Here is a 22,276-nt window from a genome sequence, read left to right on the forward strand (position 1 = left end):
CTTCTCACTTTGTTTTTCAAGCTTGTTGAATTGTGTCCAAAGTCTTTTTTTTTTTTTTTAAAGAAATGGAGCAGCCCCCTCTTGGTGGAATAAGGAGTCTCCATCACTCTGGTCTTTTGGTTCTAGGCACGGGGCTCTTCCTTCTGGTCGCAGGTGAGCCTGTGCTTTGGCATGCTAAAAATACCAGGAGGACTATGTGGTTTCTTTTTCTCGTTCTTTCTTTCTTTTTCTTTCTTTTCCTCTCCCTCCCTCTCTGGCTTCTTTTTATTTTGTAATCTGAAAGGGATAGTCTGTAACTTCCAGAGTGGGCTCTCCTTTAAAGCTCATGTATTTGATGTTTTGAAAATTGTATAATAATGTGTATTTTAAAGATGTAATGGAGTACTATTCAGCCATAAAGAAGGATAAAATTGAGACATTCCTAGGTAAATGGCTGCACCTCAAGACCATACTGTTAAGTGAGTAAACTGAACACATGTGTGAATATTGGATTGTTTCTCTGGAGAAGCCAAAAGTATAAATAAGAACCAAAATGCATAATAAATATTGTGAATTACAAAACAACTTATTCAAATAGGAAGGGAAACTAGGGAGGGAGGGAGGAGGGGAAAGGAATGAAGGAAAAAATGAGAAAAGAAGAAAAAAATGGAAACAAATCTTTTGTAAATAAGAAAGGGGAGAAGGGCTGAACAAAGGGGAGGGGAAGGGACTGGGAAAGAAAGAATTAAGATACATCATACGCAGGTACAAATTCCCTATGATGAATGTGATCATTATATACATCTAAAATGTACCAATAAACTTAATTAAAGAAACAATGCCTGTGATGGCAGTGTGTGCCTCAGCCTGTCTGGAAGCTCAGTCAAGCTTCAATTTGTCTCACAAAGGTTCTACTCCCTGATCTGTATGTGATGCATTACACTGCAAGAGCATTTTTAAATACTGAATTTCATATCCTGTTAGATGGAAGCTGATGCTTTTTTGCTACATGGATGAGAAACCACAACACCACACATATATGATAAATGTATTCATATCCACTTAATCACAATAACAGAGATCCACTTTATATGTAGATGTATTGCTGATTTTAGGACTATCTTGAAGAATCAGATTTTTTTTTTTTTTTTTTTTTTTGGTCTTTTTAAGATAGGGTCTTGCTATGTGGTTCAGGCCAGCCGTGGGCTCACTTTGTAGCCCAGGCTGGTCTCAAACTTGCAGTTATCCTCTTGCCTCAGCCTCATGAATACTGGGATTACAGGAGTGAGCCACCACACCCGGTTTAAGAATCAGATTATTATACTATGTAGTCTTTTTGTTGACACTGAAACAAAAGAATTAAATTCAACAAAATATTCAAGGCTTTGTGTTGGGTGTAGATGAGGAAAGGGATAGAGAAAGATTCCTAACTTACCAGGATTCAAATTATGATTTTTTGATTTTATGAGGTGCAAAAGTCAGACATACCCAGTGGACGCCTATTTCAAATTTGGAATGTTGATTTTTCTGGGGCTCGTGAAATGCACTAAGATACTCATGATTATGGGCAGCAGCACTGCGTTGTAGATTCCAGCTGCACACAGTTGTGAGGGTAAAAACTACTCTTCTGCAGCTGTGGTGTTCCTCAGACAGTGTGCTTGTTAGGTTAAATGTATATTAAATGAATTTTCAATTTTCTTTTTGTTTTTATTTATTTATTTATTTTTGAATATTCAATTTTCAACTTGCAATAAGTTTACTGGGAAGTAATCCCACTGTATAAGGGGCATCTAGAAAGACAAAGAGGGACATTACATATTGACAAAGGTCAATCTACCAGGTAGACATAATAATCCTAAATGTTTATGTACCACCCAACTGAATCTCAAAATACATGAAGTAAAAACTGACAGAACTAAAGGAGAAATAGGTAAATCCATCATTAAGGTGGGGGGACCTCATTACTCCAACCTCAGCAAGTGACCAAATTATTAAACAGAAACTCAGCAAGGATACAGAACTCAATACTGCTGTGAACCAAGAACATCCACTGGTAAGGCAGAACACTCCAGCAAGCAAGAGAATAAACACTTTTTTGAAGTGTTTATTCTCAGAAACACCTACCAATGCAGGACCATAAAACATACACTAAATAGATCATAAACTAGGCCATAAAACAAACCTATGCATATTTAAAAGAACTAAAAACATACAAAGTGTGTTCTCTCACCATAATGGAGTAAAACTAGAATTCAATAACAGTAACAAGAAAATTGCTAAGCATTTGGAAACTACAATACACTTATAAGTAATTCACAAGTAAAAGCAGACATTTCAAAAGAAATAAAATGCACATGAAACTGAATATAAATAAAAGTACGACATATCAAAATACAAGGACACAGCCAAAGCAATGCAGAGAGGGAAATTAATAGTCCTTAAAATGTTTATTTTAAAAAAGAGGCAAAATCTTAGTAATCTACGTCTCTACCTAAGCAACTAAGAAAAAAACGAACAAAATAAATCCAAAGTAAATAGGATAAAAATAGTAAAGAAGAGAAATAAATGCAGGAAAACCATTGATGGGAAAAAATAAAATCCATAGTATAAAAAGCTGTTTCTTTTTAAGAAAAAAAAAAAATCAGTAAAACTTTAAGCCTCTAAAAGACTGACCAACAAAAAAAAAAAAAAAAAAAAAGAGAGAAGACACAAGTCACCAATGTCAGGAAATAAAAAGACATCAAAACTCTCCCTACTAAGACAGCATTACATTGAAAATTCCAACCACTGCACTGAGGCAAGAATAAGAAACAGGCCGGGGGTTTAGCTCAGCGGCACAAGCACCTGCCTGGCACGCGCAAGGTGTGAGTTCGATCCCTAGCACAAAAAAAAAAAAAAAAAAAAAAAAAAGGGCAAGAAACAGGAGACATACTTATTGGAAAAGAGAAAACAGAACTGTCCCTACTTGCAGATCACATGCTAGTCTATGTATAAAATTGCAAGGAATCCACAGGAAAGCTCTTACAACCATTGTGTTCAGAAAGGTCACAGGAAGTAAAAGCAGAGGCAAAACTCAATCACATTGTTTCACTAAAAGTGGGCATGTGGAAATTGAAAGTAAAGACACAATACCCTTTCCAATCCTTTTAAAGAAAAGTAAACAATTAGGTGTAAACATAAAAGACACTGAAAAATGGAAAAGGCAGATAAATGAAAGACTCAAATGAATGAAGATACAGTGTGTTCATCAACAGGCTGACTCAACATGGTAAAGATGTTATTTTTCTCCAGTTTGATCTAGAGCTCTAATACAATTACTACAACTTTCCAAAAGTTTCTTTAAAAAAATACATATAGGCATCAACAAACTAAATTCTAAAATGTATATGGAAAAAGGCAAATGCCTTAGAATAACTAAAGCAATCTTGACAAAGATAGTTGGAGAAATAACCCTGTCTGATACTAATGCTCATTTTGCGTAGCTACAGTAATCAACAGTGTAGTAGTATTGGCACAAGGATAGATATACAAATCAACAGAACAAAAAGGAACCCAGAAACAGACTGAATATGCCCAACTGATTGACAAACATACAAAAGCAATTCAATGGTAGGATGGCCTTTTCAACAAATAATATTGGAACCACTAAATTGTCACAGACAAACACAAACAAAAAAACTCAACTTTGATTTAAAAACCGCATACCTCATATAAAAATTAACTCAAGGTAGATTATGTACTTGAATGTAAATTAATAAAATTTTTAGAAAAAAAGTAATAGAAAATCTTTGGAATCTAAGGCTAAGCAGAATCTTAAGATTTAATACTAAAAGCAATTGTCCATAGCAGGAAAAATTAAACTAGACCTTACTGAAATTAAATCTTTTGCTGTAGATAACACTATTAAGAGGATGAAATAAAAATTACCGATTGAAAGAAAATCTGTGCAAACCAATATGACAGAGGACTAGTATATGGACTATATAAAGAATTTCCAAAACTCAACAATAAAAAATAAGCAACCTTATTAGATTATAAATAAATATAAAGTGCTTGCTTCCACAGCACAAGTACTAAAATTGGAAAGAGACAGGAGAAGCAAATTCGTCAAGGGTTCCATATTTTGGGGCTGGGGATTTAGCTCAGCAGTATAAGCGCCTGCTTTGCAAGTGTGTGGTTGTGAGTTCGATCCCCAGTACCCAAAAAAAAAGAATATATAAAGAAGAGGGTAAATGGGTGGCAAATAAGCACATGAAAATATGTTCAACATCATTAGGCATGAGGAAATGCAAATTCGAACTGCAAGAAGATTATCTTTACCCTCTTATCAGAATGGCTAAAATTTAAAAACAAACAAAAAACAGCAACACCACCAAATACTGGCAAGCATGCAGAGAAACTAGATCTTTTCCACATTGCTGGTGACAATGTACACTGGCACCCTCTTGGGAAACAGTCTATCAATTTCTTATCCAACTAAACATGCAACTACCATGGGCCAATAACTGCACTCTTGAACATTTATCCCAGATGCATGAAAACTTATGTACACATGAAAGAATGTATGTGAATATTTAAATATTTTCTTCACAATGAGTAGAAACAGGAAACAACTCAGATATCCTTCAACAGGTGAACGGTTAAATGGTGTTACTACTCAGCAATAAAAAGGTAAAACTAATGATGTTTGCAGCCTGTTGGATGTGACTCTTCAGGGGATTATGCAAGTTCCAATTCTAAGACACTGCATTGTGTATGATTCTATTTATATGATATTCTTGCAATGATTAAACTATAGAATTAGAGAACAGATTAATCACCGCTAGGTTCAGGGAAGGGCAGAAGAATGACTATAAAAGGGTGATATGCAGGACACTTCTAGTGATGGAACCGTTCTGTATCTTGACTATATCAGTGTCAATATCTTGTTATAAGCTGTTCTACAGTTTTCCAAGATCTTAGCATCGTGTACAGGTGCGTAGAGCATACATGGGATCTCTCTGTTATTCATACAATTGCATAGGTCTCTATAATTACCTCAAATTTAAAGATTTAATTTAAAAAAAAAGATAAAAAGACTAGGCTTGCTTCTTAGCTCTGCCACCTGATAATTAGGCAGCTGACTTAGAGTAGGTTTTAAATTCTTTATCCTCAATTTCCTCATTTATTAAATAAATGGGGTGATACCACTTGGAGCCTTATGAAAATGAAATGCCACATATGAAAGGCTCTGACCCAATACATACTACTTTAAAAGAAATGTTAACACTAAAGCCCTATGTAAATATTATTCTAAACAGTATCGTTCAAATACCTACAACTAAAACCCTTAGAAACAACTTATTTAAAAAGTCTCTCTTCAAAGTAATCTGGCAAAATAAAAACACAGGTGGAAAAAAATTGGTTTTAATTGGAAAGATGAATTTCTAACTAGTATTAAAGTATTCACAAGAGAAATGAGTTTAATAATACTTACTAAAATTTGGAAAGGAAAATGTAATACTGATCTAGCATGTCTTGTTTCTATTGATAAGGAAGCTAAGAAAACTTAATGTTTATATACATCAGGAAAAAAGTTAGGATTGCACTTTTTTAATATACCGATTTAGATTCGCGATCTGTTGCTACGTATTTTCTCTGCCTCCCAAGTTGAAAGAAACCAGAATTTAAACTGGGAGATAGCTAGCCAAATCTGCCTCATTCTGAGATTCAGGACAGCAGCAAAAATAAAATCAAGCTCTTTAACAGAGAAGTTAGACAGCAGGCCCTGAGAGGCAACATGCACACTTCTTCAGCCTGAAGATGAGGGGAATTTTGAAACACACAATTGATCTCTAGTGAGCTGCAATGGGCGCGTCCTCTTTGAAGTGGATGAAGTATTTGCCAGAGACCTCTCTCACTGCAAGGCTTCTGAAAGAGGTGAAAAGGAAAGGGGTGTCTTACCAATCGAATTATTTTCTTCCCATCAAAATCCCAAAACAGCTATATTTTTATCAAAATGAAGTATTTTAGAAACAAAAATGTAAAGTCTGGAGCCCAGGATCTCAGTCCTAAGGCCTCTGAGCCCAGCGATTCCCTGGGGCTGAAGTGAAAGAAAATGTCCCAAATGGGTTTCTAGTGCCCTTCGCTAAATTTAAAATCCCTCAGGCACCATATAAACTAGTCTCCAGGCAGGTTTTATGGTATGACAAACTTCTCTCCACCTCTGCTTCAAAATGATTGTGCTCAGACCTGCCTGTACATTGGCTTCCCCAAAATAGGCTTGCGTAAAACTGAAGAGGGGGCAAGGAAAGGGTAGAGATAAGAACTCAAAGAGGAAATGACCCAATCTAGGTGCAGGTCAGACTCTCCTTTTCCTATGTCAGTTTTCTTCAGATTTCCTTTGGGGCCTTTCCACAACTTTCAGAGGTGATAGTGAGGACCCCAGACTCTGTCAGCTGGAGTGTTTCTTTCACAAATACTGCAAAGACTATAAAAGGAACAAGAAACAGAACCTGGAGATTCGTCACAATATAAGGATATTATCTGCATCCGGTTGAAACACATAAAACAGTTGTGCAACAATAGAGCAAATCTGGACACTGAGTAGATATTCAGTGACATTATGGAGTCCTATTTTTTAAGGTTGTTGGTGGTACTGTGACCATGTTTTTAAAACAAAGCCTTGTCTTTTAGCAACACACCAAAATATTTGCTAAAGCAGCTATACAACTTCTGGGATTTGCTCCAAGAATGGGGGACATAGGTGAAGGGCAGAGGCATGGAATTGATCACTGGTGAAGCTGGCAAATAGGTACCTTACAGTTTCTTCCACTCATCTTCTTTACTTTGGTATATATTTGCAGTTTTCCCACTAAAACCTAAGAAATTAAGACTGGTTTCCCCTAGCCTACTCAGCTCTTAAGGGCCTGCTGGTGGGCAGGGGAAGTTCAGAGTCCTCACCCTCGAAATTTGCAAGGGAAACGGGGATGCCGGCCGGGGTTGGGGGGGGGGCGGCGGTTCTCTCGCACCAAGACGCCCTCCGTCAGTTCCCAAGTCCTCAGAAGTTGGCCAGCTTCCAGTAGCTATGTCCCCAGGCATCCGGGAAAGGGCAAAGCCATCAGGCCCGTGGAGGACTACACGGTGTGCACAGGGGCGGAGGGGCCTAGGTGACTCTTAAGTTATCCCCCCAGACACCCTGTTGGGAATACCTGGGCGTCGCCAAGCAGGGGACAACGGGGAGAATTAGGCCGACGCCGCAGCGACAGCAGGGACAAAGCGGGCAGGGGCCGGCTACCTGCGCCCCACCGGGGCACAGGTGTGCGGCGGGTGGGCGGGGCCCCGCATCACCTTGAGGATGTTGTCGAAGATGGTGTCGCGGAACTCGAGCAGCGCCTTCTGGTCGAACTCGCGGCCGTGGATGATGCGCATCTGCTTGAGGAAGGTGGACTTGCCGCTCTCGCCCGCGCCCAGCAGCAGGATCTTGACGAGACGCCGCACCGCGCGCCGCTCGCGAGCCAGCAGCGCGTCGATGTCGCGGCTGCGACGCCGGGCCTCGCGCTCCGCGTCGCCCGCCCTGCGCTCGCGGGCCCCGGCCTCGGCCGGCAGCAGGCAGCGGCTGAGGGTCCGCACCACCCCGGACATGGCCCCTCAGGCCGCGGCCGCGCCCCGCCGGGGCCCGCGCGCCATGGACGCTCGGCCTGCCGCTCCCTCAGGCCGCGTCCTCCGCCGCCGCCCGAGGCCCGCACTAGCCGGGCTGCAGCTCCGCCGGCGGAGGGGCGGGGAGCGGCGCCGCTCGAGGCTTCGCGGATTGGGCTGCTGTCCGTCCTTCAAGCCGAAAGAGTCCATCGATTGGCTCAGTTCGTGGGTGAGGGGCGGGCACTCCTAGCGCCCTCGGGGCGGAGTCGGCGTCGAAAGAGGCGGGATTTTTTGGGTGGTGGCGCTTGTCATTGGATATCCGGGCGAGGTTCTTTCTTTTAGAATGAAAGGGAGGCGGGGTCGGCGAGGAGGCGGAGTGGTCGCCTGCCATCGCCAATTATAATTGCTCTGAGGACATGTCAGTCGTAGTGGACAGGCTTGGAATTGGGGGTTTTGCGCGACGGGGCGTGGCTAGAAGTGCCAGGTGTACAAAAAGTCTCTCTTTTAAGTTCTCAGGTTGGGTCATCCAGTAAGACCAGCGGTCTCCCGGACCAGAGTGGGACGTGGCCCGAAAGTTGGGCCAGCTACTCTTGTTAAGTATAAGAAAGCTGTTCCTAAATCATTTTCTTTCTAGAAACACTGGGCGATAGGCCATATTTCAAACAAATGTACCATTTAGAGTTGCGTGGCCTCCAGTGGCTTTCCTAAAAGCTGGTTAACCATCAAAATCACTCGAAGCTCCCCGAAAAAATCTTATGTAACTTAGTGATTGAGAGACGGGTCTGGAGTTGCTGGATTTGAGTTAAATTCTCAAGTTATTAGTTGTACTGGTCGCATAATTTAATTACTCCCCTTCCCCAGTGGTTGTGGCGATACAAACTGAGAACATAAACTTGTAAAACGTAGCAGTGCCTCAACGAAAATAATTGTTTTGTCTTTTTGAGACAAAGTTTCGCTATGCAGTTTAGGCTGGCCTTAAACTCACTTTGTAGCCCAGGCTGGCCTTGAACTTGCTGTAATTATCCTACGTCAGCCTCCCAAGTGCTGAGATTACAAGTATGTACCACTCTGTTCGGCTGAAAATAAATTCTTGATAAATGTCTGCTGGTTTTAAGAGGTTCTTGACTGTCTGGATGTGCTGAATCAAAAAACTGCTGGAAGGAGAACAGATTTCCCTTAAGATCCTCGGGTGATTGGTTATATTTGGGAATCAAGGTTTTAGAGATTATCTGACCCACCGTCTCTCAGGTACAGGTGAATATGATGAAGACTAGCAGAAAAATTACTGACCCAAGGTCCCGCAAGGGTGGGCTGGAATTCTACTCTTTTTTTGTTTTCTTTTTTTTTTTTGGTCTTTTTCGTTTTTATCGGTACCAGGGATCGAACTCACAACTGCCTGCTTGTAAGGCAGGCGCTTATGCCGCTGAGCTAAATCCCCAGCCCCGGAATTCTACTCTTTCACTAACTGTATCCTGGTTAGAGAGGGATACAATCAATAGAAAAAAAATAGTGGAAATTATTTATTAAATTCTATAAATAATCTTTGCATAATCCTAAAAACAACAGGCAGTGGAGACTTCTGGAGAGGAATCTGAAGATACAAAAAATTCAGACTTCACATTAAGAAGCTTATTCTTTAGGGAGCTAGACTGCAAATCACTGAGAAAGTAGAGATTAAAGGAATCCTTACTTCTATCAGAGAAGAAGTCAAGGATTTTCTTTTTTTTTAGTACTGAGGATGGAACCTATGACTTTCCCAGCAAGTTACATCGTAAGGTCTATTTATTTTGTATTTATTTATTGTTTTGAGACAGTGTCTCACTATATTGCCCAGGCTGGGCTTGAATTTGCAATCCTCTTGCCTCAGCCTCTCAGAGATTACGGGTGTGCACCACCATGACCAACTAGTATTCAAGAATTTAAATCGGAAATCTAAACACCCGAAGAATTTCCACTGCCCGCAATTTGTTGCGTTTGTTATTTGCTACAATTATGGCATGAATTTGCAGCATTTCTACCCTGCTGTATCTGATTTATTGTACTTAATATAACTGTGAAAATTATCGGGTTGTCCACTGTGTCACTGGTTGGTTTTTGGTATTGCTGAGTCATAATGTCCATTGTATGAATATATTTACTTTTTCTGTTGTTGATAGACATTTGAGATGTTCAGTAAGTTTTAAAATTTTTTCTTGCCGGACCTGGTGGTTCACGCCTGTAATCCCAGCACTAGGGAGGCTGAAGTGGGAGGATCATTGCGAGTTCAAGACCAGCCTGGGCTACAAAGTGAGCTCAAGGCCAGCCTGAACTGCATAGCGAGACTCCGTCTCAAAAAAAGACAAAAAAAAGTAAAATTTTTTCTTTTTATGTTTCATTCCCCTCCATTCTACTCCAGCTGTATTTTTTCTTACTTTCTTTTTCCCTCCTTCCATCTTTTTTCTATTGCTCTCTTTTATTTCATTCATAGACAAAGCACATGATGCTTAAGTTTGTGTATCTGATTTATTTCACAATATTATAGTTTGAAGGTACATCCATTTTCCCACTAATGATTCAAGTTTATTCTTCTTTATGACAGAGTAGTACTCCATTGCATATAAATATTGGATTTTTCTTTATCATTCACCTGTTAATGGACATGTAGGCCACTCTCAAGGTATAGCAATTGTGAATTGTGCTGCTATAAATGTGGCTATGCATGTATTACTGTAATATGATGCCCTTAACTCTTGGAAAGAACCTAGGAGGGGAATAGTTGGGTTGAATGGAATTTCTTGTTTTAAGGCATCTCCATACTGATTTGCAGAGTAGTTATACATTCCTACCAACAATGCAGGGGTTTTCCCCTGTATCTCTGGCAGCCTTGTCAGCATTTATTGTTATCTGATTTCTTGATGATTGCCATTTTTTTCTGCTGTAAGATGAAATCTCAGTGTTGTTTTCAGTTGCATTTCTCTAATGCACAGAAATGTTGAACACTTTCTCATGTATTTATTGGCCCTTGGCTCCTTGTATTTCTTCTTCTAAGAAGCGTCTGTTCATTTCAGTTGCCTGTTTTGGGAGTCTTTCGTTGGGGCATGAGTCCGTTTTCTAAGTTCTTTATATATTCTAGATGTTAGTCTGTCAGAGGAGTAGCTGGCTATATTTTTCCCCCATTCTGAAGGTTGTCTCTTTACTCTGCTCCTTTGGTGGGAAGAAGTTTTTTAATTGATATGATCACATTTTTGCTTCTTGGTGTTATCTCTTGTCTAACTGGGTTTCTGTTCAAAAGTCCTTGCCTATGCCTATGTCTTCGGGAATTTTACCTATTTTATCTTCTGTCAGATTAAATGTTTCTCTTTTATTACTTAGATTTTGATACATTTTTATTTTAGCTTGATGCATGGTGAGAGCTATGGGCCCAGATTGAATCTTCTACATGTGGATAGCCAGGCTCCCAGTACATTTGTTAAAGACTGTGTGTTTTGTCCCTGTTGTCAAAGATCAAGTAGCTAAATGTGCTTAGAGTTGTATGTACATCATCAATTCTGTTCTGTTGATCCAATTGTCTGTTTTTTATTTTTTTGCCAAACCGTTCTTTTTTTGTCACTGTAGTGTCATAGTATAACTTAAAGTCCAGAATTGTGATTCCTCCTGCCTTGCCTTTGTTGTTGGGGATTGATTTTGCTACTCTAGTTCCTTTTCTGGTTCCATATGAATTTTAGGATTGTTTTCTCTAGTTCTATGAGGAATGTATGAGGAATGTTTTGATTGTAATCGCATTAAATCTATATGTCAGTTTTTAATATGACCATTTTTAAAAATTTTATTTAAAAGGAAAAAGAGAAGAAACAAAACAAAACAAAGCGGTGTAAGGGTACAAGTAATACAGAACTACAAAAAAAAAACAGTTAAGAAATCACCAGTTAATACATTATCATCTTAGAGATAGTTGCTCAAGTCACGGCATCAAAGCATACAAAGTGGACATTCAAACAGTGAGACTGCAATCAGTTGTGTTCAATGATCCAACCAAAAACATTAATATGGTCATCTATTTAACACCCCTAAACACACTTGCAGTTGTATCCTTTAGAGCACTTTTTTCCCTCTCTAATATGACCATTTTGACTACAGTTGTGTCTATGTGGGAACAGGGGACATCTTTCTATTTTCTGAAGTCTTCTTTGATTTTCAGAGTTGCTTAGATTGATTGCTAGGTATTTAATTTTTCTTGCTGCTATCATGCAAGGTACTGCTTCCCTCATTTCTTGCGTGGTGAGTTTATTATTCATGTGCAGGAACATTATTGATATTTATGCGTTGACTTTGTATCCTGTTGTGCTATTGCATCTGGTTATAAATCTAGGAATCTTTTGGTGAAAGTTTTGGGGTCTTCTGTTTAACAGATCATGTCATCTGCAAATAATGATAATTTGAATTCTCCTTTCCTACTTATATTCTTTTGATTTCTTTCTCAGGCCCAATTGCTCTAGCCAATAATTCCAGAACTACATCGAACAGTAGTGGTAATAGTGGACATATTTGTTTTGTTTTTGATTTTAGAGGGAAAGCTTTCAACTTCTTCCTATTTAATATGATGTTGACCATTGTTTTGTCTTACTCAGCCACTGGTTTGTGAGGGGCACGCTCTATTCTGCAGGCTCTGCTGTTTACCCTAGGCTGTGGCAGTGTCCACACTAAGATGTGTCTTGCTCATGTTAGTGGACAGGGAACACAGTTGGATTCAGATGTGACTGGATTTTTGGCAGCAGGGCACAGGCTCAAGTACTGAACGCTGGCAGGCACTTTCAAACCCAGCTGCTTTTGAGTATGACTCAAGCTGGGTTTGGTTTCTCACTGCAGGGTACGGGGCCTGTGTTCTACCTGGCCTGAGTTTAAACTTCTAGAGTCTCTTTCTAGTTTACTCCCTGACAGTGGCTGTCGGTCATCCAGTCACTGTGGGAGAGTAATCCTAGACCCCCCTAAGTGAAGTTGTTTGTTAGTTATTCTGAGTCTCAGATTTAAATAATCAACCCCTTCCTGAAATGCCACCTGCCCAAGCAACATGGTTGGCACCCACACTTGAATCCCTCTCTGACCTTCGCTTGCTATGTGGAAGGAGTAGCCTCAGAGCATACCTCCTTCCCCATTTGTGTAGTTCACAAAGGCTGCAGGCTCTGCTGTGGTTTCTATCCAGATCTCACAGCCCTGGGTGCTTGCCTTGCTTCTGGGGAATGCAGATGCACCAGATGAGAGGGCTGGAGAGAAAGCTGTAAAAATGTTTCCTTCTTTTCTCTATGTCGTGGACCATCTTATTAACTTCTCTTTAGCTTAGTTTTTCCTGTTGGTTCCTTCCTGATTTCCTGGCGATCTGTTTTTCTCTCTCTCTTTTTTTCTTCAGCAAGTTGTTATTTTCCAGAAAATGTCTGGATTCTAGATCTCAGAGAAGCTAAATTTTGCTACTTTCTGCTATTTTATTTCTCCCAAAATTTGCAACATTCTGAGTCAACATATTATCCAGCACTTTACGATTTTTGACAAATGATTAAAAAGGAAGTCTGTTTCTTTATAAAAATGACGTCTCACAAAAAGCCATTATGACAGAGTGGAGAAAAAACCGAAAGGTGCGAGAAGGCAATGCTTTTAAGACAGAAAACGGGCAATTTGAATAAAAAGAAAATTGTAAACTTTAGAGCAGAACATGTCCCTTAGTTAAAAAAAATTAAGAAGTAATTCATGTAACAGTTTCAGTAAGGGCTCAAGACAACATTTACAAATAGCTTTATATCTTTATAAATAGCCTGATGCCTGTGTTTATGTAATCATTAAATATTTTTAAGGGTCACTTACATTTTTTAGTGACACATTATGGCGTTTTATGGGAGAAATTATATGGTGTCAGCAGTATCTAATTTAGGAATCTGATGAGGTCTCTAGACATATCTGTCCCATTTGTTGAGGGGCTAAAAGTGCTTGAAATAAACAAGCTTATCTATGTACTCAATAATAATCTCTTACATTTATATGGCATGTTATAATTGTTAAAGTACTTCCCCATACATTATCCCGTCTGTCCTCCTGCTCTGCTGGGAGGGAGGGAGGCAGTGGTGACTGAAACAGAAGAATCTGAGTGCCAGGTAGCTAACGCTACTCACCGAGGAAAGTTTGGGTAGGAATCTGCAGAACCTGGGTACTGGCCTTGTGCATTCTCCATGGCTTGTGTGGAAAGCGTGAAAGCTTGGAAACTTGGCTCCATCTGCTAGTGCTGTGTGACTTTGAATTAGTAACTTAACATTTCTGAGACTTAGTTTCCTTATCTGTAAAATCAGGATAAAAAAATAGGACCTTGGTAAGTACTAATAAGCTAACAAATGCACCCTAGCTCAGGGCCTTGCACGTGGTAGGTACTAAGTAATTTATAACAAGATTTTTTTTATCACAGAGTTTTGGAAATCAGGTAATGCAAATTTAGAGTAATGATTATGCACAAAGATGAATAATCTACAAGGATGACATATCGTATAATGTTAGAAATTAAAAACCCAGGAGGCTGTGGGTGTAGCTCACTGGTAGAACTTGAGCTGCATGTGTCCTGGTTTAATCGCCAACACTAAAAAAAGAAAACAAAACCAAATGAGACTATCATGGTGGCAGGAGTCTTTAGTCCCAACTACTTGGGAGGCTGAGGCAAGAAGATCTCTTGAGCCTAGGAGTTCAAGACCAACCTGGGCAACATAACAGACCTATCTCTAAATAAACAAACAAACAAACAAATCCTGTTTGAACAAATCAAGGTACATCTATATAATTGCCATAACACAATTCCTAAAAGAATAAGCAAAACAGTTTTATAAGGACATGGTCCACAGATAGGCTTTCTTAGGTTACCATGTGTTTAAAAATTGGTAGGGGATAAGCAAGGTGCACTGAACGCTCCACCCAACTTGTGTTCTGTTCCATCTCTTAAGCTAAGGAATAGCCTGGAGAGAGAGTCCCACAGCAGGGCCTGGAACTTAGGGGGAAACAGAGGGTCCACAGGAAATCTCTAGAGAAGGGAGCAGCCAGTAGAGTCACTGTCCAGCTGGGTGAGATGGAGGGACTCAGCAGCTTGGGGCCTGGGGTGTGGGTTTCTCCAGAGGATTAGGGTCCCGCTGGTCACATGCACTCTGCCTCCTCACGAGGACCTAATAGGGTTCCCTGGGTTGGGGAGAAGTGAGAGGAGGCCCTCACCTTTTCCACCACTGAGGCCAGGAGGTCCCTCTTGGTTCCTGTCAGAGCAGCAACATCTTGTGTGTTACCCTGTCTTTCTCTACTAAGAGTTTTCCCTGAAAGCCAAAGAGTAAAGAGTAACAAAATGGAGACAGATCTAAGCGGACCCAGAAGCCAGAGAGATAAATAGTCGAACAGATAGAAAGTTCATATCCGTACCCACGTTACCACTACTGTTATGACCATCATTATCACAACCACCACTGTCACTACCACCATCCTCTCACCAGAGAAGAGTTCATGGCAGAAAATGACATTGTACTGACACAGACAGACACCGCCATAGGGACAGAGGACAAACAAACTCCTGGGTCCTCAACCTGTTACTCAGTAAAAGCATAATTTGTGTGTTGTTCAGACATAGGGACTTTAAAGTAACAACAGTAGCAAGGAAAATAGTGACCATTCAGTCAGGCCTACTGCTATCTAAAAGATAAGTAAATGCAGAACTGGGAGAGGTGGTGTACTCTTGTGATACTAGCACTCTGGGAGGCTGAGACAGGAGGATTTTTTACCCAAGTTTTTACCCAGCCTGAGCAACTTAGTGACTTAACAAGACCCTGTCTCAAAATAAAAAGGGTTGAAGATGTAGCTCAGTAAAAAGGTCTATGTTGATTCTCGGTATGGGGTGGAGGAACAAAGTGTGACTTTATGTCTCTTTATTGCTTTAAAGCAGTGTGTCGCAGATCTCTGTTAGCTCTACATATGGGCATGGTAATCACTTGGGGACTATCTGTCTAAAAACTAGAAATGCAAAGTTGATTAGTCCTCACTAACTTAGAAAACCGATCTCAACCTTACATTAAAACTTAGGACACAAAGATAAGACATGTCTAGGCCATTCGAATACCAGTGAGAACCTGGAAGTCTTTGGTCATTTCTGTAAACCTGTGGCCATCCTGGATTCCAGCAGAGCCTCTGCAAGAATGAGACTGCCTGCAGCAAAAACACTCATCTCGTGGAGAAAGGATTAAGCAATAAGGATTCCTCCCAGCCATCTTGCAAAATCAGAACTGAGCTCATGCTCAGTCCGATCCAGCCCACCCCAAGAAACCCATAAAAGCTGGTCTCATTTTTCTGTTGATGGGCCAGCCTGATCCTCCTCTCAGAGCTGGAACAGCCCCAGCTCCTCACGCTGAAGCCTCTCCCTGATGTTCTCTTACTTTTAACTCTGCCTAATCAGCCTCTGCCTCTCACTGACACATCCTGAAATGCTTTTCTGGGACAATGTCAAGAACCTGCCCAGGCTGAGTTGAGGTCCCATCTCCTCTCTAAGGGAACCTCTTAGGACCTTTTCTGGTGACATCACAGCAACAGCAAATCATTATTAGAAAAACTAATGGAAGAGAGAATGGAAATCATTGTTGAAAACAAAAGGAGAAACTTAGATGATAAAGTGAAAGAAAGATCTCGAAACCCAGAGGCAAAGTATGAAAGTTTGAAGTTATAAGGATACTCATAAATCAGAGCAACGATCCAAAATAAAGAGTTAAAGATCCACAAAAATAAACCTTAAGAAAGAAAAAGGCAATGATAAGTTAGCAGGAACATCAGAGCCCTAAGTGAGTTAGATGTGAGGTCTCTAATGACAGCATCCTGCCTTGCCCCTTCCAAACCCTGGTCTCCTGATTTACAAATGCTGTTTCTGGGTTGCAACATTGTTGCTGAGGTAGCAAGTGCAGCTCACAGCCCTGAGTTGGCACTGCAGGGTACTGCGACCCTGTGGGTTTCTGTGGCTGGTGTCTGTGGGTCCTCCTTGTCTTACAATGGTATAAATTTCAGGAATTTACACAGACTAGAAGCAATGCTTGTGACTCTGTGGCTCCTCAAAGGCCCCTAAAAGCCTCTCTCAGAGCAGTCCAGAATCTTCAGCTCCATGGAGCCCCCAAACCCCCAGAGTGTCCCTTTGACTCCCAGCTGAGTCATGGTGCGGCCCCTTCTTGACAGCTGGGTGCCCTCTGCCTGCTCCAGCACCTTCTCTCCATCCTGCCCATCAGCCAGTTGAAGACCAGCCATGTGGAGAATAACTACATAGACCACCCTGGCCTGCTGCCTCCCCACTGGCCCCACGCAGCCCAGAGTGGAGCTCCAGAACTGGCCATGACATCTGCCCAATGTGACCAGGAGGTTGCCCACCACTGAATCTCCCTCAGTGGGCACCCCAGTTCTGCGAGCCACAGGAACAGCACCTCTTCTGACCAGCAGCTCCTAGGTCACGTAGCCCCACTGGCCTTGCAGACCTTTCCCAGAGCTATGTGCCTCCAGCCTAAGATGGTCCACTATAAGCAGCTGCACCGTAAGGGCCTTGTGGTCCCACCAGAGCTGAACAAGCTCTTCTTGTTGTGCGAGGCCTGTGGGAGAATGCAAATACAAGGAATGTTCAGTTTCCTGGACATTGCTTCCCTGCTGAATCCTCAACCAGGAGTGACTGTACTCAGACCAGACCCTGGTCAACTGTATCATTCATATGCGCCTGGTGTAAGCATCTTCTACCACTGCCTCAAAGACAGTGAGGGCTCTTTGCTGACCACCACTGCTCCTGTTCAACTGCTGCTCCTGCTGGTCCTTCATGGGCTTCCTCTCTGTGGTACAGCCCTGCTTGCTTTTCTGGCTCCCTACCCTGGCTGTGTGAAGCTAGCCCAGCATGGCTACAGCCACCTGCATGGTCCAGGTTGCCTCTGCAAGCACATGAACAATGGCTTGCAGCCCCAGCACTGTCCCTAGAAATGTGAGTCCTCCTTGCCAGCCTCCTGAGGCTGACCTTGTTCATCTGCCATCTCCTTGACCCTAGCTTGGGAAGAAACAGGTAAAAACCATCACCATCTATCCTCTACTCCCCATAAGGAGGATAAAACACTTTTGGGTTACTCAGGTCTTTGAAAGTTTCTGTTAGGCAGATGGTGTGTGTGTGTGTGTGTGTGTGTGTGTGTGTGTGTGTGTGTGTGTTCTTGAGAAGACAGACCGCAGACATGGGCACATATATACAAGCTGCAACTGCTTGATGGCCTTCCCCATCCCTTGTCCTGTCATCTTTCCCTTTGACTTGACTATTGTCTTGGCTGTCATGGGAACTAGCTGGTGCTGGGAGGAATCATTAATTGGAAAGGACCCTACTTCTGCCATCTTACCTTCCCCTTCGTGCCCATGCCAGTTTCCTCCAGCATTTCAGGGAAGATGGAGAATGTTTCAGCGATCCTGCCTGTATACACTGGGGAGTTGTTGGAACAGAGAACAGCCAAGGAGCCAAAGCCTCCCCGGAGCCACAGGATGGGTTTAGGAGCCACTGCACCATGCATTCCTTTCTCCTGGCCTTGCCACTGACTTCTGGGGGTGTCCTGCTCAACCCGAACCATCTTCTGGTTCTTTCCAGTCCCAGACTCACCTGCCAGATATGGGTCCTGCGTATTCTCTACTCAGATCTTTTCTGGAAACATGATGGGTAGAGAAGGCCAGGGCAGCACATACAAAACCAAATACCATTGTGCCCCTGAGTCTGAGGCTGTGGTCTCTTGGTCCAGTTCTGATGTTTTTATAGAATAATTAAATCAGAAGCTGGAGGTGTCTTAAAAAACAATAAAACCACTTGTTTTCCTTTGGGCCACCCCCAGGAAGGGCTGATTTTAAAATCTAGGGTGAACAACCTCAAAGAGCACACTTACTCTGCAACTGAGAAGAGGATTTTCAATCAGGGAGAAGAGGCAACACCTCCCATCAGCAGGAGGACGATTGTGTTGTGCTGGGTTTGGGCTTCCTCTTCTGATTCTGCTGCTTGCTGTCATATCCTTTTGTGTGTATCCTTGGGATGCGTCCATACCTGTATTTAAATACATAGTAAAAAGAGCCTGCTTTAGTGTTAGGAAGCCCCAAGAGGGAGTCAGAAGTGCTTACAAGAGGGTGGGGAAGAGTCCCTAGGGACCACTGGGATTGAGCCCCACTTTTGTGCACAGTGCACCCCTCTCCTGACCGCCCTCAGAGACGCAGTAACTCTTAATCTCAAGGCACTAAAGAACTCACTATGTGCAACATGTCTGGTGGGTGTACAGTATCCATTGCATGCAAAAGCTATAGTGTCTCTGGTCCTCCCCGATCCCAGTTGTTTAGGGTTTTTGCTTGATGTGGTATTTTGTCTCCTTTTCTCTCCATGACAGGAAGCATCTTAGGTCAGAAGAAAGGCCCCACGTGACATTGGAAAGTGCATTAGGTAGAGTATCCGAGCATGTCCAGCTTGTTCTATGGAAACAACTGCCTCCAGAAAGGAGGCAAAGAGGCAGGTAGCTATGAATGGCATGTGTACAGAATGCCTCCAAGGCCCCCTTTCTCTGGGAAACCAGTAGTAACACCTTATGGTTTAGAATAAGTTAATTGTAACCATAGGTATTTATTGATTGGAGGAAGGAAGTGTCTTACTATTTTCTGCTTTATTTATGTGGTATTTGCTGGTTAAAGAAAGGTGAGCACAAAACAGTGCATTTTCATTCCCTATAACTAATGCATATAGTTGCCCTCGCCACAGTTGTGACAGATGTATGGATGTTCTTGCACAAGTTGGAAGGCTTTAGTAGAAAATGAACGCATTCAGCCAACTGCTTACACTAATTAAATGTATCAGAAATATACAGAAGGGACTGGAGGTGTTTTCCTCAGATGAGGTCTGCAGAGGTGGCCCCAAAATGATATCGCACATATGCACTGTTCCTGTGAGGCCTCAGGACTCTTCCCAGTGTGCTGGCCTCAAATCTTTACCATGGGAAACTTGATGCAATGATTTGGTGACACTGGTCTACACGTCCATCCCATGGAGAATTGGTTTGCATAAGCTGTGCATGCGTACATATGCATGTACACACCACACACACACACACACACACACACACACACACACTCAGTCTCAATCAACAGAGGCCCTGTTTCCTGGCAAGTGGCCTTCTGAACCCTGACGTTTGTGTACATAGCTGTAAACAGATTTTTTTGTGTGGGTTTTGGTTTTCTTTTTTCCCCTCCCCGCTCTCTTGGCTTGCGTTTAACCTGCTGTACAGACATCTGCGGAGCTCTCTCATGGAGTTCTCAGTGGTGCCGTGTGCTCAGCAATAAAGAGAAGCCAGCTCTGATGGATAGCAATCGCTCAGCAGCTTTTCTCTAGCTCCTTGACAGAAAAAGAAAGTAAACATGACTTGCCTAAAGGTCTACCACCCCTTTCCAGGCCGGCCAAGGGCCACTGAAGGACCAAGCACTCAGAAAGATGACATCTTTCTGTCCCTGCTTCTGGCTGGTTGTTTCCTGTCACTAGTAGCTTGCTTGACTGAATTAATCCCCAGCTTGAAAAGCACCAGCGGTTCTCAGTGCCCTTGGATCTGGGTGAGATTGAGGTCCAGGATGCTTTTCCAAGGGTGCCTTGGCTGTTTGCTTCCCCTGCTCTGAGTGTGTACTGGAGCAGATCAGCAAAGAGCACCCTGGGAAGTGGGGCTAGGCTGGCAAAAAAAAAAAAAAAAAAAAAAAACTCCAGAAAAATAATAGGTGCAATGAAGGGTCCCTGGAGCAGCCTCCTGGAAGAGTGAACAGGGACCCCCTTCTGTGGGCATGGGCTCTTGCAGGTGAAGACACTCACTGGATACAGTGCTCTTTCAGTGTTTGGGGTCTCCATTGATCCCTGCTGTACATAAGTGGGTCCAGGTAGGCAGTGATTATCTGAGGTTGCACATGTGAGAAGTGCAGGTCTGGACCAGAACCCAGGCGACTGTCACTTTGATGTTTCGTGTTCTCCGGAGCTGCCCCAGGGGATGTGTGACGGGGCGTGCACTGTGTGGTTCACTCGGGCGTCCTGCCAGCTTCGCCAGCCTCTGGCTCATGCCTTTGGTAAGCATCCTCAGGCCCTCCTGCTTGCTGTCCCTGAATGTCAGTTCCTGCCTTGCCATTTTTGCTGAGGGTAACTGCATGTCTTATCTTGCTTTCCCCTCTCACTGCCCCGTGGTTGGGTTTCCTGTTACAAACAGTAAAGCTGTTCTGGGCACTGCATTCCTGCTTCACTGGCCCCTTTCACCGTAGCCCCTTCTCACCTCGATGTTACCACAGAAAGTTTCCTTTGCATAGAATATTTATTTGGAAGCTCTATTTTAATAGTATTTATATTAGAAACTCTATTATTGTAAGAGTTCTGTGTGTGAAGAAAAAAAAACAAGTTAAAAACTGAATGTACAGATCTAGAAAAACATCTATCAATATATATTATTAAATATATATAGGACTGCAGCTTAAAAGAAAGCAAAAGTTCTATTTCCATTTTTAAAAATTCCTTTTCCCCATCCCTTTTCTCTTTCCTCCATCTACAATCCCTCCATCTCTTCTTCCTCTTCCCTTTGAAAAAGATCTCCCCGCTTCCATCTATCATTTATTTTGCTCTTTATTTGAATTTTGAATTTCTCATGTAAGATAAACCATGTGATATCAAAGCATGTATGTCTGATTGATTTCACTTAATATTATAGTCTCAAGGTGTATCCATGTACCTACGAATGACTGAAGCTTATCTTTGTGTATGCAGGGTAGTACTCCATTGTGTATAATATCACATTTTCTTTATCCATTTATCTGTTGTCGAGAATATAGGCCATTTCCAAGATTTAGCTATTATTAATTGTGCTGCTATAAACATGACACTACAGTGTCTGATGTCGTTAACTCTTTTGGGAAGATACCTAGAAGGGGGAATCGACAAACAGAATTTTATTTTATTTTTTCGGTACTGGGAATCGAACTCATGATCTCATGCCTGCTACTGAGCTATATTGCTGGCCCAAAATTTCTATTTTTAGTTTTTGAGGAATCTCTATACTGATTTTTCTAGTGGTTGTACTAGTGTACATTTCCACCAACAACGTAGGATGGGTTTTTTTTCCCCTGCAGCCTCACTAGCATTTGTTATTATCTGATTTCTTGGTGATAGCTATTTTTCCTGGAGTGAGATAGAATCTCAGTGTTGTTTTAATCTGCATTTCTCTAATGGCTGGAGATACTGAACATTTTTTGATGTATTTATTGGACATTCATATTTCTTCTGAGAAGTAGCTATTCATTTTGGTTGCCCGTTTTTTGATTAGGTCTTTTTTGGGGTAGGGTATATTTCTTTTGAGTCACTTAGATGTTGGTCTTCTGTCTGAAGAATAGCTGGCAATCTTTTCCCCCATTCCGTAGGTTGTCTTTTTACTCTTGGTTATTTCCTTTGGTGGGAAGAAGCTTTTTAATTTGATCCCACTGGTTGATTTCAATGTTCTTTCTTGTGCAACTGGATTCTGTTCAGAAAGTCCTTGTGTATGCCTATATTTAAAGAATTATACTTATTTTATCTTGTGACTGATTGTTTCTGTTTTAACATTTAAATCTTTGATCCATTTTGACTTTAGTTTAGGACATGGTGGGACATATGGGTCTAGAC

The 22,276-nt window shown here is 41.9% G+C and overlaps 1 protein-coding gene and 1 pseudogene across 3 annotated transcripts in view; one reads left to right on the forward strand and one right to left on the reverse strand.

Annotated features, from left to right (window-relative positions):
* The window catches only part of Gna12 (G protein subunit alpha 12), a 91,269-nt gene extending 83,551 nt beyond the window's left edge, over window positions 1-7,718 (reverse strand). The window contains exon 1 of one of the 3 annotated variants that reach the window (XM_063234091.1): window positions 7,309-7,713. In XM_063234091.1, coding sequence (XP_063090161.1) covers window positions 7,309-7,602 — 294 coding nt within the window. In that variant the 5' untranslated portion in view covers window positions 7,603-7,713. Of the gene's footprint in view, window positions 1-7,308 lie in introns of all 3 variants that reach the window. The other 2 variants (XM_063234092.1, XM_063234094.1) reach the window with 2 other exon arrangements.
* An 8,990-nt stretch (window positions 7,719-16,708) lies between these two features.
* On the forward strand, window positions 16,709-17,571 carry LOC100725923 (protein sprouty homolog 4-like; annotated as a pseudogene).
* Window positions 17,572-22,276: the final 4,705 nt, after the last annotated feature.

This window comes from Cavia porcellus, unplaced genomic scaffold (genome assembly GCF_034190915.1).
Source record: "Cavia porcellus strain 051 isolate PalLab524CR breed Dunkin Hartley unplaced genomic scaffold, mCavPor4.1 scaffold_23, whole genome shotgun sequence".
In the NCBI taxonomy this organism is placed as follows: Eukaryota; Metazoa; Chordata; class Mammalia; order Rodentia; family Caviidae; genus Cavia; species Cavia porcellus.